The sequence below is a fragment of the Cajanus cajan genome, chromosome 4 (assembly GCF_000230855.2).
Source record: "Cajanus cajan strain Asha chromosome 4, NIPB_CcT2T_4, whole genome shotgun sequence".
In the NCBI taxonomy this organism is placed as follows: domain Eukaryota; kingdom Viridiplantae; phylum Streptophyta; class Magnoliopsida; order Fabales; family Fabaceae; genus Cajanus; species Cajanus cajan.
In genome coordinates this window covers 65798508-65816660 of record NC_138520.1, presented here as the reverse complement: position 1 = coordinate 65816660, position 18153 = coordinate 65798508, and the positions used below count along the sequence as shown (strand labels likewise).

The following is an 18153-nucleotide window of genomic DNA, read 5'->3' as shown; positions in this document are numbered from 1 at the left end:
AATTTGGGCTAGGGTATTTCTATTAGGAGGTGACGCCTATTTTGGTGAGATTTGGACCTATTTTTGGGGATAGAAAGGCTTAAGCCCAAGTGGAGGGCAAAGGTTGCATGATCATATCATGCACCTTGATATAGCCAATCTAGACCCATAGATTCCAAACTTGGTCACCAAGTAGCATCTAGGGTTCATTTGGCATTTCATTTGGAGTGCATTTGCCTTGTGATTTTCGGCCATGCACACTCCAAATGCAACCCTAGATGCCTCCCCTCCTATAAATACCCCACACCCCACCACTTGTAAATACTTTGGATATATGATATTGAGTGAGCCTTTTGAGCCTCAAAATCCATCCTTAGTCACTAGCTAGTTTCGGCTAGCCTCCTCCTATCTCCACCCTTGGAGAATAGGAACCCTAGAGTGGCCTCCACCTATCATTGGAGTGAGCCAACCTTGTGAGCAACCATACACCACCATTCCATAAAGCTTCCGCCCAACACTTCCTTTTTCACGCAAACCTCCCCCTTCTCCACCCTAAAATCTTCCTTGTGTCTTCCCTTTGGTGAACAAGATCAAGGGCAAGGACTTCCTCTCCTTACAATACGTTATTCATGGAAGGAGGAAGCCATCACTACTCTCACTCCTCTATTATCTAATTTTCATCACATTACAATCATCATTAGAAAAGTACCATTTTTTTCTTCATCTTTTTTCTTAATTTTGATTACACACAATTTTGGATTTTATAATTCATATTACGTCTCAATTTTTCTTTATTTTTATTTTCTATTATATTTCACCTCCATTAAAGTTGTCAAAACAAACAACATGTCCTGTTAGACCCCACCTCAATCTACTATTTAAGTGAGTTGGTCCAGCCCAACCCACCAACCTTCATGTTAAAAAAATTTTAACCTGGTTCAACCCATCACGGGTTGGTAGACTAAATGAGTCAATCCACCAACCCATCTAATTTTTTTTAAAAAAATTCTAATTTAAAATAAACTTCAATCTAATTAGCTTCTAATCTAAGATAAAAATTGTGAAATTGATTACCATGCATATAACATTAAACTTAATTAAAAAAATATACAACTTTAAATAATTAAAATAATAAAAAATTCCTTTAATTAGAATGATTGTCTATCAATATTAAACTTCATCGAAATCTTGAGTAGATAAATATATAGTAATTTCATGTCTTTTAACATCAACTTCATCTTTATCTAAAAAAAATGGTACCTTGTTAAAATAATACTTAAATAATAAGTGGTTAAGTGGGTCATTGGTAAGTTGGGTTGATGGGTGTGTAAATGGGTTAAGTAGGTAGTCTGACCCACCATGGGTTCAACCCAGGTGGACCGGGTTGAATTCTTTTTAGCCATTATGAAGTTTTTTCATTTTTGGCCTGACCTGACCCGTTTTCAAGGTGGATTGGGTTGGCCCACAAACCAAAACCCACTTTGACAGCTCTAGCCTCTACCCTCTATATATTACATCTTCACATCTATCTAACTCACCTCTCACTCAATTTAATTTTAATTTCACATGACAGTCTTTTTCACTATTCTCATTTTTTCACTCTAATATGAGATTCAATTCCTAGTTATAATGAAATTGAGTTTTTGATGTTTTTGTTTCAATTTCATATATATATATATATGAGGAGAAATTCATTTATTTATACACTTATTTCGTTTAATAATTTATATTTTATATTAAATTTTAGCGATCCAATCGTTGAATTTAAAGTTTTTAATGAATAGATAAAGTCTGCAAATTTTAAAAAAATTGAAAACTATTTAATATTTCATTTTATTAATTCAAGTCAACGTACAAAATATTTTTTATGATTATCCATCAATTTAAACTAATAAAATGAAATATCAAATGATTTTCAAGTTTTTTTTAGGATAATGTATTCCACTTATATTATTACTAGTATGTATAGATAGTATTTTTATAAACATTTTATAAGAAAAGAAAAAAATTATAAGTTAAAATTAATTATACAGATAAAAAAAAAACATGAACAAGCTTAAAAGAAGTTAACATGAAAATTTTTCTAAATTAATCTGTGTATAAATTAATTTTATTTTTTAAAAAAAAAATATCTCTTTTTCACATTTTTTTATAAGTGCTTACAGATAATATTATCCAAATATACCCTATACTTTGTTCTTATTTTGTTTCTTAACTTATATGAAATATGAAATCACCGAAAGCAAATTGCAATGTAAAAGAGAAATGCAAGTTGAAGAAGACATTCTCATAGGTGCAAGTGTGGCTAACTTGCTATTAGCATTTGACTACTCCTTAATGACTAATACCTCCACCTTAAAACTTGATAGCCATGTCCACCCCGGGTTTCGTATTCAAGGCTGAGCTGGGGGAAGATACAACACAGAATGAAGTCCACACGCTGCCAGTAGTGTTGCCTCCATTGCTTCCAAAAGAGAAGGGGACCAATAACAAGTCCAAGGCCCAAAACAAATCCCAATTCGGCTCTCAGGATGTTCCATCCAATTCCATGTGGTGACATTGGCAGCCCATGTATTTCACCACTGCAGTTTTTGATCAAAGGTGGTCCACATAATTCTACATTACCAGCAAAGGAAGATGCATCAAATGATTGAAGCTGTGTACCTACAGGGATTTTTCCCTCCAGATGATTAAAGGAAAGGTTCAGGTATGAGAGGAAGTTTAAATTTTCAAGCTGTGTGGGAATTTCTCCATCAAGATTGTTGCTTGACAGGTCCAATGACTCAATCTGTTTTAAATTCCCTATAGATGAAGGGATTTGGCCTTCTAAAGCATTATGTGACAAGTTGAGAAAAATAATTCTTTTAAAATTCATAAGCTCTTCTGGTATTGTTCCATGAAAATTGTTGGATGAGAAGTCAACAGATGTTATGAGACTTAGGACTTTAACAAACTCCAACTGTAATCCTTTGATTGTAAGTGTCACAGAATCCTGATAATATATACCACCAAATGTAAGGACCTGAGATCCAATGTGATTGAGCTTTGTTCCACCATGATATTCACCAAGCATCATTGCCTTCCAAGTTTTGAAACAATTTCCAGGAAGTAAACCATTGAAATTGTTGAAAGCCAGATCAACGATTTGAAGCATATGCCAAGTACTTTTAGTAGTACATTGAATTTGACCATGAAATTTGTTTCTCCTCAAAACCATGACACGAAGTGTGGATATTGTATTTAGGAAGTCTGGAAATCCATCATCTACCTGATTGTTTCCAAGATCCAACACCTCTAATGATGTGCAATTTGCAAGGGATTTGGGAATTGTACCTTTCAATAGATTATTATTGAAATCCAGAGTCTTCAGAGCACAAGATACTGGAAATTTATCTGGAATACTGCCATGGAACTTGTTATGTTGCAAATTTAATACCACGAGTGTCTCACTCTGTGTTAAGCACTCTGGAATTGTCCCATTGAAGAGATTATAGGAAACATCCAGTACTAGCAGACTTGAATGATTGCACAAGAATTGAGGAATACTACCAGATAAACTGTTGTTGGAAAGTTGTATACTTCGTAGCAATGGCAAAGAAAATAGAGAGGAAGGAAGACTTCCATTCAGTAAATTGTCCTGTAAATCAACCAGGACCAGTTCTCTTAGGCCTTCCAAGTGAACAGAAGTGATTGAACCTGTGAAATCGTTATGTGAAAGGTCTAAATGGATGAGATTCCTGGACATATTCAAGGACGGAATTGGACCAGTGAAGTTATTAAATGACAAGAGCAGATAAGTGAGTTCCCCGAGTCTTGACATTGAACTAGGTAGTGTTCCGTTAAAATGGGAATTAGAAAGATCTAATGTGGATAACTGCCCAAGATTATTTATAGAAGCTGGTAATACTCCCGAGAACCTTGTGTGACTTACAATCAGTGTCTGAAAAGGACCATTCGGCGGGAATTCAGGCAAAGATCCATAAAGATCATAATTGAATGATAAGTCTATATCAGACAATGTTGCTAACTGAAGGATCTTCTTTGGAAATTTTCCAGTCAATCTACAACTACTAAGGTGAAGAGTTGTTAAATTTGGAAAATTAGCAAAGGTTTCTGACACTGGGGATGATAAATTGTTCTCATCTAGGCGGATGATTGATAGATTCTCAAGTCTTGTCAGGGAATGATCAAGGGGTCCGGAGAGATTGCAGTTTGACATGCTCAGCTCCTGCAGGCTAACTAGTTTCAACAAAGCATTGCACCATTCATTTCCCTGAGCTTTTACAATTACACTATCCATATACAATTGCCTAATCATGGTGAGGTTTTGAACAAGCATTTGTAGATCAAAGTTTTCAAGTTTCAGAGGTTGCCCATATAAATAGGAGTCAAGAGAAGAGATATCTAGAGTTACCAACCTTGTCAGGGAAGAAATCTCTATTGGAATTTGCCCCATAAAGCCAGCATTTGATAAATTCAGATATGTTAAGTTCTTCAAATTGTTGAATCTAGATGGTATCTCAGAACTGAATTTATTATCAGCCAAATTCAATATCTGGAGATTTTGCAGACTGAAAAGATTACTTGAATTGTCAAATCCTCCATTGATTGATTCTCCACTCAGGTCAAGGCCAATAACGTGTCCCTCTTCATCACAGGTTACACCCCGCCACTCACAGCAATCTATGCTTGAATTCCAGTACACAAGTTTACTAGATTTTTCATGCTCGAATTCGAGGCTGTTCTTTAGTTTGAGCAATGATTGTTGTTGATCCTCAACAATTTGGCCAGATACCCCAGTGAAGTAAACACTGTGGTGTATCCAGAAGCAGTAGCAGAATATGATGGAAAGGAATGGAACGTGGGGATTTCTCATCTGAGTATACGGAGAGAAACACACAATGAAACAAAACAATGGCTGAAAAAGTGAACAGACGAATGATGGCTTATAGACCCTTTGTTTTCCAGTGTTTATGTTCCGATTGAATTTGGCAAGCAACTCCCTTCAAAAGTGATTTCTCAATGCAATTTTTAAGTAAGCTGCGTCATGCTACGTGTATGTGAGAAAATTGGATCCAAACAAAGTAACATTATTTGTGTTTTATTCTGATCCAACGGTGACAGATGCATGGTGCATGGATGCATGTTAGAATTACTCTTAGAATATTTATGAAGAGGAAAACTGAGTGGGAAAGACTGCAAGATGGTGAAGTGAGTCAAGTCAAAGTAAACCACGTCCTATGGTGCCGGTCTCTATTTTATTATTATCTTCTTCTTCTTTTTCATTTTTCTTGGTCGTGTGCATTCGTAATTAATTATCCTTATCAGAAAAAAGAAAAGAAAACAAAAACAATGTTGCCATTATTGCATTCACTTTCCAAGTCACTTGTCCGAAGACAAAATAATGGCAAATTTATATAAGAGGTAGCATGAAATAATTTTAGAATTAAATGGTTAACAAAATTATTTCTGATTTTAATAAAATTCCTTTTAGTTTATTGAACAAGGCTGGATTAGATAAAGCATCATAGTGACATGCTACGTAGGATTGGATTCTTTAACGTTAATACATTGGCTATTGCATCGCCAAATACTAAGATTGTAATACATTATTTAATGTTCTCGAATATTTTCTCATTTGTTTTTATTCTCTTTCTTAGTAGAATAAATAAACTTGAGCTTTTTTGGAATTAGTCACTTTTAAGGTAGCATGATATTTTTCTAATTAAAATAAATAAATAAAACATGCTCTTTGAAAAAGGTGTAGTTCGTACAAAAGTTGTTTACAACTAAAATGTGAAAAATGTTTCATTCCTTTTTGTAAAAAAAAATGGATAAAGTAGTTTCTTAGATATAATAAAAAAAATGGTAATTTGGTGAAATATTTAATATTAACATTTATGGTACCAACAAATATTTCTCGTGTGAAGAAGGAAGATGAAACAAGTTTATAAGTACACTTTGAAATATTTGTAATGGTTATCTTCAAACATTGTTATTTGCAAGCAAATAATTCTGCTACAAAAAAAAATTCTAAGTAATTAATATAACGACCTGTTATGATCTCTACACTTTGTGGAATTGTACTAATCAAAAAGTTTAATTGAGAGAGAGACTATTAATTGGATAGCAATATAAACATGCATCTGAATAATAAAATAAAAACCATGTTTATATGAAAAAATATAAATATGATGTATATACAGTCATCCAAAAAGAATATATCCACTCTCTTAGTATCGATCAAGCACAACAACAGCCACCCAAGGTGGTGACTCAAACACTAGAGTAAGACTCTCCAGCCAATAACGATCACATCTTGTCTGTCTCCAGCCTAACCTTGACTTGCTTCCATACATAGTATAATCATCGCAATCCATCTACATGAAAATAGAAGGGTAAGTTAGAGTTCAATAAATAATCATACAAGTAAGAGTCTACATCTATACAATGCACTCATCGATATCACCCAACATATTCATAGAGCCAAACAATTCACTCTATCACAAAACAATTATGCAATAAATGCAACTCATGATAGATATCAATACATATCAATCATCTAATGCATCGTCACGCATTCACCTAGGAGATCTCCTTAACAAACAGAGCAATATAAGCGACATCTCATCCTACCAAAACACTCCGACCACTTTTATATGCTTGAAGCACCCTGTTGGGTCAGTAGCAAATCGGGATATTAAATCCCTCCAGGTGTTTACTCAGATAGTGTCACTTACATAATTAGAAGTCCGTTTCCACCGTCAGGTATAACACAACTAGGTATAGGCTTACCACAACTTTGACATGCATTACCAAGTCACTTGTAGAGTTCGCCCACCGACTATCCACAAGGAACCATGCGCCTTCCTCAGTACTTGATTAAGGGAATAACCTTTGACCCCATACCTTACTCCAACACTAGCTAAGGACTTAGAGGTAACTCACCCAAACTAATGTTTTATCTAAGCACCACTCTCACCCAAAATCAGTGGCCTATCCAAGCACCACTCTTATACATACTAGTGACATATCCAAGCGCCACTCTCTAGTGACTCTATGTGAGCTCTTCTAGTTCAAAAACATTTTTTCCATCTCCTCAAAATCCTAGGCTAGACACATGCCATAAGGCACCACATGCAAACAATGCATCATACATCATACATGGTCAATCCATCATCATGATCAAATTCATTCTCATATGAATATACATACATATTCAATCATGTTTAAAACATTCATACCTTTCTAAATACATATGAACCAATCCATTCACATCATATACCCTACATATATGATCCAACATTAAACATTAAATCATGCAAAAGCATCCCAACACAACCACATCAACATGGTATGATTCACACTCGGCACAGCCCTGCTTGTGCCCGACCCAACAGAAAATAGAGACTCATAGAGACTCTCTTACCTGGCGCGCTCACCTTTGTTCTTGGTGGCCACGAAGTCGAAGACTTCCACGGGTCTCCACGCCCAACATAACCCAATTTTACGCTCAATGTCAGCCTAGCAGAGGCTAATCCTTTGGAAATCTGCTCGGCGTGACCTACATCATGCCCGATGCCCCAAGGTTAGAGACCTATAGGGGTAACCATGCTGGCGCACCCAACTTGCACCCAACGCCATATCAACAAAACACCACACACAGCCACTGTTTGGTATCGTGCTTGGCATGGCCCTCCTCACGCCCGACGTGACTCATCTAGAGGCTCCCATCTCAAATCACGCCCAGCATGACTAACCTCGCGCATGATGCGATTAGGAAATGGCTGGCTCTATTGAATGAACGCCTAGCACCAAGAACATGCGTCTGACACAAATTCAAACAACAGCACCCCAAACTCAAAAAATCCATCCAAGACCTAAAAATTAGAAGAATCCATAACATGAAATCCATAAACTATGATATCCAAGCATCAGACAATCTAGAAACACACTAAGATCCCACATGCACACACCTAGTGCATCAAAATCATCCAATTCCCAAAAATGGCCCGAAACCCTAAAGTTGAGAAAATCCCTTAATTCAGCCATTGATTCCCCAAAATCATGCATCAATTGAGTTCCTAAACTCATACGCCATCAAATAATTACATTCTAGCTTTCCTTACCCGAATCCGGCTTAAAGACAACCTAGAAAAGAAGAGGAAGAAGAATCTTCAAGAAGTCGACCCAACCGCTTCAATCTCCAAAAATCCCAGCTTTCTAGCCTGAATTTCAAGAAATAAAAGAAGAGATTAGTAGTCTATGGGAAGAAAGGAATCAGACAGAGAAGTTTTGGAGAAAAAGGAGTTCACAGTTTCAAAGTCCTTCTCTCTAGATTTCTTTTGAGAAGGAACTTATGAAGTTATGTTCCCAAACTAGACCTTATATACCTTTCCCCTTAGAGTAATTAAACTATAAATAGGTTACCTAGCACCGTATTACAGTTAAGGACTTGTTTTCATCCTTCAACTTTCCTTTTTCCCTTCTCATCTCTTAACCTTTCATGTTAAGGCATGAGGACAAGTTCACTTGTCCTTGGCCATGCTTAGTCACCTTTATGGTTTCCCCCTCCTCCTCCAACAAGAAAATCTTTTTCCCAAGCGATTTCTATTGGACCTCTTTTGATGAATATAATAAAATATTCATTACTTGATTATCGGTCCTTGATATAGATTACAGAATAAGAATAAATAACATAGAGTATAATGTGGAAACATACCTCCACTTGTAGCCATTATTATTACAAAGAAACCATACAAATATTAGAGAAAGAAAATTTAGAGAGAATAAAGAAGTCTTCTAGCCTTAGTCTTTTCTGAATGTGTGAATCAATGGAGTATCCCAAACATTATATAGGCAAGGCTAGAGACCCCTTCATGTCGCAACCCGAAAATTTTCGATCTCGCAACTAATGGTTTAGACATCCTTTTGAAAGTCTCATCAATTAAGGAATGTCCGAACACCAGACTAATCCTTAATTAATGATTTTGAAAAATGAGTTCATGGAGTCGCCACCAATGTTTTACTCAAAATATTGGAAAAAGAAAAGGTTTTTTAAAAATTCAATAATGGCCTTGAAAACTAGAATTGGGTTCGGGGGTCGATTACGTGTAGGGAAGGTATTAAGTACCCCTACAACGCCCTCAATTGGTACCCATGATGAAGTTAGCGTTATAAAAAATAATAATATAAATATTAAATCCCCTTTTATTAATAACAATTTACATGCTTGAAATTTAAATTATACAATTGACCCTAAAATGTCTACATGATTGCTTTTATTATAAATAATATTTATCAAAAATAAGAAATAAAAGAGAGAGAAGAAAATTAGCTGAAATACCTCTTGAACGAGCTCTATTAATCTTCAAATATGGAGATTTAGGTACTTTGTGGCAACCTTTCACACTACAATGCCTCACAAAATCTCAAGAAATACAAAAGAGAGAAAGAGAGAGAAAAAGAGAGAAATTTCGAGCCCCTAAGGAGTCTGTACGAAATTTTTGGAGTCCTGGGAAATGAACCCAAGCTGTCTATTTATAGGCTTCAGAAAGGGTCCAGAACGGGCCGTTCTAAAATCGGAATGGCCCGTTCTGGATCTGGCCATTATGTGTTAATTTCGTAACTGGAACGGCCCGTTCTGAAATTGGAACGGCCCGTTCCAGCGATGGGATTAACACATACTTGGTTAGGATGGAACGGTCGTTCCAAAGAAGGAATTTTAGGCCTTTTCCATAACTTGAAACAGCCCGTTCCGGTTTAGGAACGGTCCGTTCCAGTTAAGGTTTTAACTCCCTTTTTATGAGCTTGGAACGACCCGTTCTAATCTTGGAATGGCCTGTTCCAATTTTGGAACGCCCCGTTCTGGGTTAGGAACGACCCGTTCTAGCCTATTATTTTTTGGCCTTTCTCCTAGTTTGGAACGGCCCGTTCCAGACTAGGTTTTTAGGCCTTTTTTGTGGCTTGGAACGGCCCGTTCCGATTTTGGAACAGCCCGTTCCGGGCCACTAAAACTAATTTATTTGGGCTTTAGGCCTTCTGATATCCTATCTTGTTGTTTGCATGCTTCGAGAGCTCCTTCCCTTCATAACAGAGGTCCATTTCCTTGTTTGTATGCCCCCGGACGAAATTGGGTATCTACAGCTGTCCCTCTTTACTTGTCCTTTGGAATAGTAATGTGTTGCTTTTCCAAAGGTCAGTAGAGACGTAGACATTTTGTCCGAGTCTTCTCTTTGTCTCTTTGTGTGACGCTTCTACGTTGCTTCCCTTGGATAGGTGTATTTGCTCGTATCCTCACCCTTTAGAGCAGTTATGTACTCTATTGGGTAACAAGGCTGACAAATTATACACCTGATCTTTAGTCTTCGAGTAGAAGCTCCATTGTTTCTCTTGTGATAGTGAGGTGAAAATTTGGATCTTCACTCTTGTTTTGACAATAGATACATTCACGTTGTTTCCTTCTGGTAGACGGTGTTCCCTATATCCTTGCCCCATGGAGAAACTGAGTGTTGGATTATATGCTCTATTAGGTGTCAAGGATGGTGAACCGAAACATCTAGGCTTCAAGATCCATGTGAATGCCCTATGTCGCTTGCTATGTCAGAATCTTCTCCTTTACTTCAATAGTGTAGATGCCCCACACCATTTCCTTCGGGTAGATGGTGTTTACCCGTATCCTTGTCCCTAAGAGAAATTGAGTGTTGGTTTATATACTTTGTCGGGTGATAAAGATGGTAAACCAAAACATCTAGGCTTCTAGTCTTGATGTAGATGCTTTCTACTGCTTCTATTTGTCTCATGGTAGTGTGTTTTTTTATTTGTAGCTTGCTAAAGAGGGAGTATATTCTGAGCTCAGCCTCTCCAAGCTGGACTAATATTTAGGGCTTCAGCCGGCCCACTACTAGTTTTGGGGTCTAGCAACCCTTACCGATCTTGTACTAGTTTTAGGGATCTAGCAACCCTTACCGATCTTGTACTAGTTTTGGGGATCTAGCAACCTTACTGATCTTGTACTAGTTTTAGGGATCTAGCAACCCTTACCGATCTTGTACTAGTTTTAGGGATCTAGCAACCCTTTTCTAATCTTGTACTAGTTTTGGGGATCTAGCAACCCTTACCGATCTTGTACTAGTTTTAGGGATCTAGCAACCCTTTTCTAATCTTGTACTAGTTTTGGGGATCTAGCAACCCTTACTGATCTTGTACTAGTTTTAGGGATCTAGCAACCCTTACTGATCTTGTACTAGTTTTAGGGATCTAGCAACCCTTACTGATCTTGTACTAGTTTTGGGGATCTAGCAACCCTTACCGATCTTGTACTAGTTTTGAGGATCTAGCAACCTTTTCTGATCTTGTACTTGATGTCTTCTTCTGGGTGTTGTAGGATGAAAGACTGCCCCTAAGTGGATGGGCAGAAGATGTTTGATGTGCCCCTGTGTTGGTGGGCAGAGATAGATGGATGACAGGGATTCTAGTGTTGCCCCTGCCATGTGAGTATTGTGATGCCTCTCCAGGCACCTTCTTGTTGTAGGTTTTTTTTTTTTCATTTCTTTATTTAGCTTCGGCTTTTTCACATTTGAAGCTTACCTTTTTCTGCTATTTTTTAAATGCTTCGGCTTTTTCAACATGTACGAAACTTACCCTTTTTTTTGTCTATGGCTGGTCATTGTAAAGGATTTACTTGACCTTGTCTGATCTCTGTTGTGAGGGAAGAGTTTTGCCCCTTCACACGTGGCTCCCTTCTTGATTGCTTTCTTTAGAGATTTTATTCATGATGCATGCATGGATTGAAAATGTTTGCAGCCTACTATCCTTTTGGATAATTCCCTTTTGATGTGAAGTTATTTATTTCAAGTGCGCGCTTTTCTGTATGCCATACATATGTGTTTAAGCTTTTTAGAAATCTATTGGTATCAGGTGGCCCTTTTTTTTTCTGGGTTGTTTTGATTTTTCTCTTTAATACCAAAACACGTCATTTAAAGATAAAGGTTGAAACAACTGAGAAGAATGATATTTTATTGCAAATAAAAAAATTTCAAGTAGGGTTACAAGAGGAGGTTTGAAAAAAATTGACTGAGTTTGGCTGGTGTCTGGGCTTGAGCAATCATGACTTTAAGAAACGAAGCTTGGCATCCTCCTAGTCGTCTGATCAGTACCGCTTCAAGTAATTTCTTGACTTCTATAGAAGGTGATAGGGCTTCTAGGTTGTCCGTTCGTCTTGCTTTAACGCCTTTGTTTTTTTTTTGCGCTTAAGCATAGAACTTCTTAATGGCATCAGAGTTTACTGGGTAAGTGAGTTCTTCACCATCCATGTTAGTGAGGATCAATGCTCCTCTAGAAAAGGCTCGCTTGACCACGTATGGGCCTTCATAGTTTGGTGCCCATTTCCCTATCTTATCCTTCTGTACTGGTAGAAGTTTCCTGAGTACTAGATCCCCCTCTTCAAATGGTCGTGGTTGGACTCTCTTGTCGAAGGCTCTCTTGATTCTCCTTTGATATGTTTGCCCGTGACAAATAGCGTCTAACCTTTTCTCTTCTATGAGATTTAATTGGTCAAATCTGGTTCGAACCCATTCGGTTTCTGGGAGCTTTGCCTCCGTGAGTAATCTCAAAGAAGGAATTTCCACTTCAATAGGCAAGACTGCCTCCATCCCATATACTAAGGAAAAAGGGGTGGCGCCCGTCGATGTGCGAACGGATGTTCTGTACCCATGCAATGTGTAAGGTAGCATTTCATGCCAATCTTTATATGTAACGACCATTTTTTGAACGATCTTCTTGATATTCTTATTGGCTGCCTCGACTGCCCCATTCATTTTTGGCCTATAAGGGGAGGAGTTATGATGTTGAACCTTGAAAGAGTCACATAATTCAGTCATCATCTTGTTGTTGAGGTTGGACCCATTATCTGTTATAATTTTGTCAGGTATTCCATAATGACATATTATGTTTTTTTTGACAAAATTGACTACCACTTTACGGGTTACATGTGCGTATGGCGTGGCTTCAACCCATTTGGTGAAATAATCAATAGCCACAAGAATGAATCTATGTCCATTTGAGGCCTTGGGTTCAATGGGTCCAATGACGTCCATGCCCCACATCGAGAAAGGCCAGGGCGAGGCCATTACATTGAGCTCACTTGGTGGGACTTGGATATTATCAGCGTATATTTGGCATTTGTGGCACTTCCTAGCATACGAGATGCAATCCTTCTCCATAGTGGACCAAAAGTATCCTGCCCTCATGATCTTTCTGGCCATGACCTATCCAGCTATATGGGTACCGAAGGTTCCTTCGTGGACTTCCTTCATTAACGATTGAGACTCCTTCTGACAAATACATCTTAACAAGATGGAATCAAAACTCTTCTTGTACAAGATGTTCTCATGTAGTACGAATCCAATAGCCCTTCGTCTGATTGTTTTCTTGTCATTGTCAAATACCCCGACTGGGTATTTCCCTTCTTTGATGTATTGATGGATGTCAAAATACCAAGGATGGCCATCCTTCTTTTCCTCCAGTGTACAACAATGAGCTTGTGTCTCATGTCGTTTGATTCTGATGACCGGTATTTCACATCCCTCTTTTATAGCAAACATGGATGATAGTGTGGCCAACGCATCTGCTAACTGATTCCCCTCTCTCGGGGTATGCTCAAAGTTCATGGATTCAAATTGAGACATCAAATCCTGAACGTATGCTCGATAGGGGATTAATTTGTAGTCCTTCGTTTCCCATTCATCTCGTAGCTGGTATATCACCAAAGCTAAATCGCCGTAGACTTCTAGTTTGGTGACTTCGTTATCAAGCACATCCTATAGACCCAGTATACAAGCTTCATATTCAACCATGTTGTTGGTGCATTCAAAGTCCCACCTTGCTGTTACCGGGGTATGTTTTCCTTGGGACGATATCAGTATGGCTTCTATTCCGTGCCCCATTATATTGGAGGCCCCGTCGAAGAACATCGACCAGGATTCATTTTGACTTTGCTTTTTTGGCTCATCCTTCAAGGTCAATATTTCTTCATCGTGGAATTCCTCCTTGACCATGTATTCGTCCTTGATTGGTCCATTTGCTAAATGATCGGCCAGGACACTACCTTTGATTGCCTTTTGCGAGACATATACAATATCATATTCTGATAGCAAAACCTGCCATCTGGCAATTCTCCCAACCAGAACAGAATTTTCAATAGTAGGTACTTGATAGGATCCATTTTGGATATTAACTGGGTGGTATGTCTCAGCATGTACTGTCTTAGCCGCTGGGTGGCCCACACCAAGGCACAACATGTTTTCTCTAAAGGAGAATACCGAGCTTCGTAATCGGTAAACTTCTTGCTCAAGTAATAGATAGCTCTTTCTTGATTACCAGTCTTGTTTAACTGTCCTAGCATACATCCCATGGAATCCTCCAAGACCGTGAGGTATAGGATGAGAGGTTCTCCTTCAATAGGAGGCATCAATATTGGTGGATTGATGAGACATTGCTTAATCTTATCGAAAGCAATTTGGCATTCTTTATTCCATTCCACGGGTTGATTCTTTCGGAGCAGCTTAAAGATGGGAGCGCATGTGTCAGTCAACTGAGATATGAAACGAGCTATATAATTCACCCTACCAAGAAATCCCCTGACCTCCTTTTCTGTCCTAGGGGGCAGCATTTCTATTATGGCTCTGGTTTTGTCTGGATCCACTTCTATCCCCTTTTCACTAACGATGAACCCAAGGAATTTTCCTGATCGGACTCCAAAAGTACATTTGGTAGGATTTAGCTTTAATTTGTACTTACGAAGCCGATTGAACAGTTTCCTTAGGTGGATAAGATGATCATTTTCATCTTTCAACATAGCAATCATGTCATCTACATACAACGCTACCTCCTTGTGGATCATGTCATGAAATAGGGTTACTATTGCTCTTTGATAGGTTGCCCCTGCAATTCTCAAACCAAAAGGCATCACCCGGTAACAGAAGGTGCCCCAAGGAGTGATGAAAGAAGTCTTCTCTTGATCTTCGATGGCCATCTTGATCTGGTTATATCCCGAATATCTGTCCATAAATGAGAAAATAGTGTTCGTAGATGTGTTGTCTACGAGCACGTCAATGTGTGGTAGTGGGAAGTCGTCTTTAGGACTGGCTCGATTTAGATCTCGATAGTCCACACAAACTCGTATTTTCCCGTTCTTCTTTAGTACGGGCACTATGTTCGCAAGCCATTCAGGATACTGAGATACAACCAAAAACCCAACATCTAGTTATTTTTGGACTTCTTCCTTTATTTTGAGGGACCACTCAGGTTTGATCCTTCGAAGTTTTTGCTTTACTGGAGGAATCCTGTTTTTTATGGGCAATTTGTGATCAACAATTTCGCGGTCTAACCCTGGCATGTCGTGATAAGACCAAGCGACGACATCAACATATTCCTTCAAGAGGTTGATCAATTGATTCCTGACCTCCTTTGCCATCCTGGTGCCGATTGATATTTCCTTTCTATCCTCTTCTTGCCCTAGATTAATCTGCTCAACTTCCTCTTGATAGGGTTGGATTATACGATTCTCTTGGTCCATCAACCTTTGCATTTCGGGGGACAGATTCTCCTCATGCTCGGGTGATACATAACACAAGTTTAGATTTTGCTCAACTTCGTTTCCTTCAGCCATGTTCACTAGGTTATGTATTTAGGTTTATAATTTTAATGCATGGATGACGAAAAGAAGAAAATAAAGAGAGAAAATGGGATAGACACAACTTCTAAATGACGTATTTTATTATAAAAGAAAAAAAATTCATTACAGCCCTTTATTGCAGAAACCCACAACCTTGGGCAGAGTTGTGGGTTAAAAACAATGAAATAATAAAACTCATGATGACAGAAAACATGAATCCCTAATGAACATCCCTATTCAGGCGGTCTTCCAACAGCACCATTTCAAGGCTTTTAGTCTTCGTGCTTGGGGAGCGACTGATTGTCAACACTAGGTGTGTTGGTGTCGAATTTCAACCATCCAGTGTCGATAAGCCCCTGTACTTGTAGTTTGAGGGCCCTGCATCGTTCCACAGAATGCCCCGGGGAACCAGAGTGATAATCACATCGCTCTTCGGGGTTGTACCATGTAGGAAAGGGGGGATTGAATCTTTTCAGCGGTGGAAGTCGTACCAGCATCGAGGCTTCCAAGGGTTTAGGAAGTAGTTCTGTATAGGTGGTAGGAATCTTATCCATTGCCTTCTCTTTCCACGGTTCAGATTGGGACGTGCCTCGATTGTTGGGGGTGCCAGTAGTTATAGTAACAGCGTTAACTCCTTCTTCCTTTTTCTTCCCGTAGGACTTTTTGGGATCGTAGCTTGTCGGTGTCTTTCCTATTCTCCCGCTCTTCAAGCCTTGTTCGACCCTTTCACCTATAGTGACTATGTCGGCGAAAAGGGTAGAGGTATTCCCTATCATCTTATCATAATAGGGGCCAGTTAAAGAGTTGATGAACAAGGTCACCATCTCCTTGTCGGAAAGCGAGGGCTCTACTTGTGCAGCCAGCTCCCTCCAACTCTGTGCATACGCTTTGAAAGGTTCATCCCCCTTCTTGCTTAACCTTTGCAAATCAGACCTGTCGGGGACGAGATCAATATTGTACTTGTATCATTGCAAGAAAGCGTCAGCGAGCTGCTTCCATGTCTGGATCCTTCCTCCCTCCAGCTGCATGTACCAATTGAGGGCCACATCCGATAAGCTCTCTTGAAAGCAGTGTATCAGGAGCTTCTCGTTGTCCACATGGGCAGCCATCTTTCAGCAGTACATCGTTAGATGCATTTTGGGACAGCTGGATCCTGTATACTTTTGGAAGTCAGGACTTTTGAACTTGGGCAGAAATTGGATATCCTGTACAAGCACATTTTAGCGGCCTCCTGAATGTCAAAGCTATGACCTTCCACCGCTCTTAACCTCTCTTCCAAAGCATTTAGGTGATCCTTGGACGCGTCTCCTACGTGACTAGCGCTATAGTCATCATGTTGGAGCTTGCTCATAGTTTCACACATTCGAGCCATTTGCTCCTTAAGCTGCCTAAGCTCTTCATTCAGCTCGCGGTTCCTTTCCATTAGTGCCTTCATAGCTTGTCTTTTTTGGGTCCTCGTGAGTACGGAGTGTTGAGAAGCCACCTTCGAGGGATAACAATGGATTTCTATTATGCTTGTTTATAGATCTATTGAAGGAGATTCTTGACAGGATGATGCTTGCCCTTATGAAGGTAGGTGTCCCTTTTCGTAATATCTTACGATATGACAAAGGTTACACCAATCCTTAGAAGGTCGGTCATCATCGGTGCCCCTTTTCGTAATATTTTACGATATGACAAAGGTTGCACTGATTTTTGTCGAGTACTCCTACCAGTTCTAATATATGTATAGCATATAAGCGCTTCACTATATTTTTGTGTATATTTTTAGACAAAAGAAAGGGATTATGACAAAAGGCAGACAAACTTTTTTGACAAACAACTATGCAACAATCATATGCTCAAACAATCAAACATCCACGAGCGGTATAAATCCATGGTCTGTGGTCCCTGTAAGAAAAGTGCATTGTATAGGACAGTTCTAATCTCACTGGTCTTAAGGCCCCCAAGGTGCCCCCATTATAGGGACTCAGTATCTCTGTCGCTGTCACCTGGCAAACTCTAAGGTCTGTCGCAGTATTTCGGGCTAGAGTAACCGGTTTATCACCTTGAGTGTGATTTCCGACAAGGCTCGCAGGCTCCAAGGCCAAACTTGGGTCGATCGTACGTCAACCACTCCCTATATTTAATACCCTCATGCCCCTGGGTGTATGGGGAACTGTTGTGTGCAAAGGATTGTGTACAATTTTATTCAAACAGGTGTTGAATTTAAACAGGCAAACAGATATGAAAGCCAAACAAATAAAACAAACAAAGTAAATGGGAAAAATATTTAAATTATTATTTTTATTTTATTAACTTCATCAATTAAATGGGTCTGACCCTCTTTAAACGTCCCAAGTGGAGTCGCCATCTGTCGCAACCCGACAATTTCCGATCTCGCAACTAATGGTTTAGACATCCTTTTGAAAGTCTCATCAATTAAGGAGTGCCCGGACACTAGACTAATCCTTAATTAATGGTTTTGAAAAATGAGTTCATGGAGTCGCCACCAATGT

The 18153-nt window shown here is 38.8% G+C and overlaps 1 protein-coding gene across 1 annotated transcript; it reads right to left on the bottom strand.

The window, feature by feature from the left end:
- Positions 1–2104: 2104 nt before the first annotated feature.
- LOC109815395 (uncharacterized) lies at positions 2105–5122 on the bottom strand. Its single transcript, XM_020380112.3, has one exon. It carries the CDS (start codon positions 4853–4855, stop codon positions 2321–2323), a length of 2535 nt encoding a protein of 844 aa, XP_020235701.1. The 5' UTR covers positions 4856–5122; the 3' UTR covers positions 2105–2320.
- Between the last annotated feature and the right edge of the window lie 13031 nt (positions 5123–18153).

What these genes read in the sequence shown, in the direction of transcription:
- LOC109815395 (XM_020380112.3), bottom strand. Translation starts at nt 4,855, where the DNA reads ATGAGAAATCCCCACGTTCCATTCCTTTCCATCATATTCTGCTACTGC.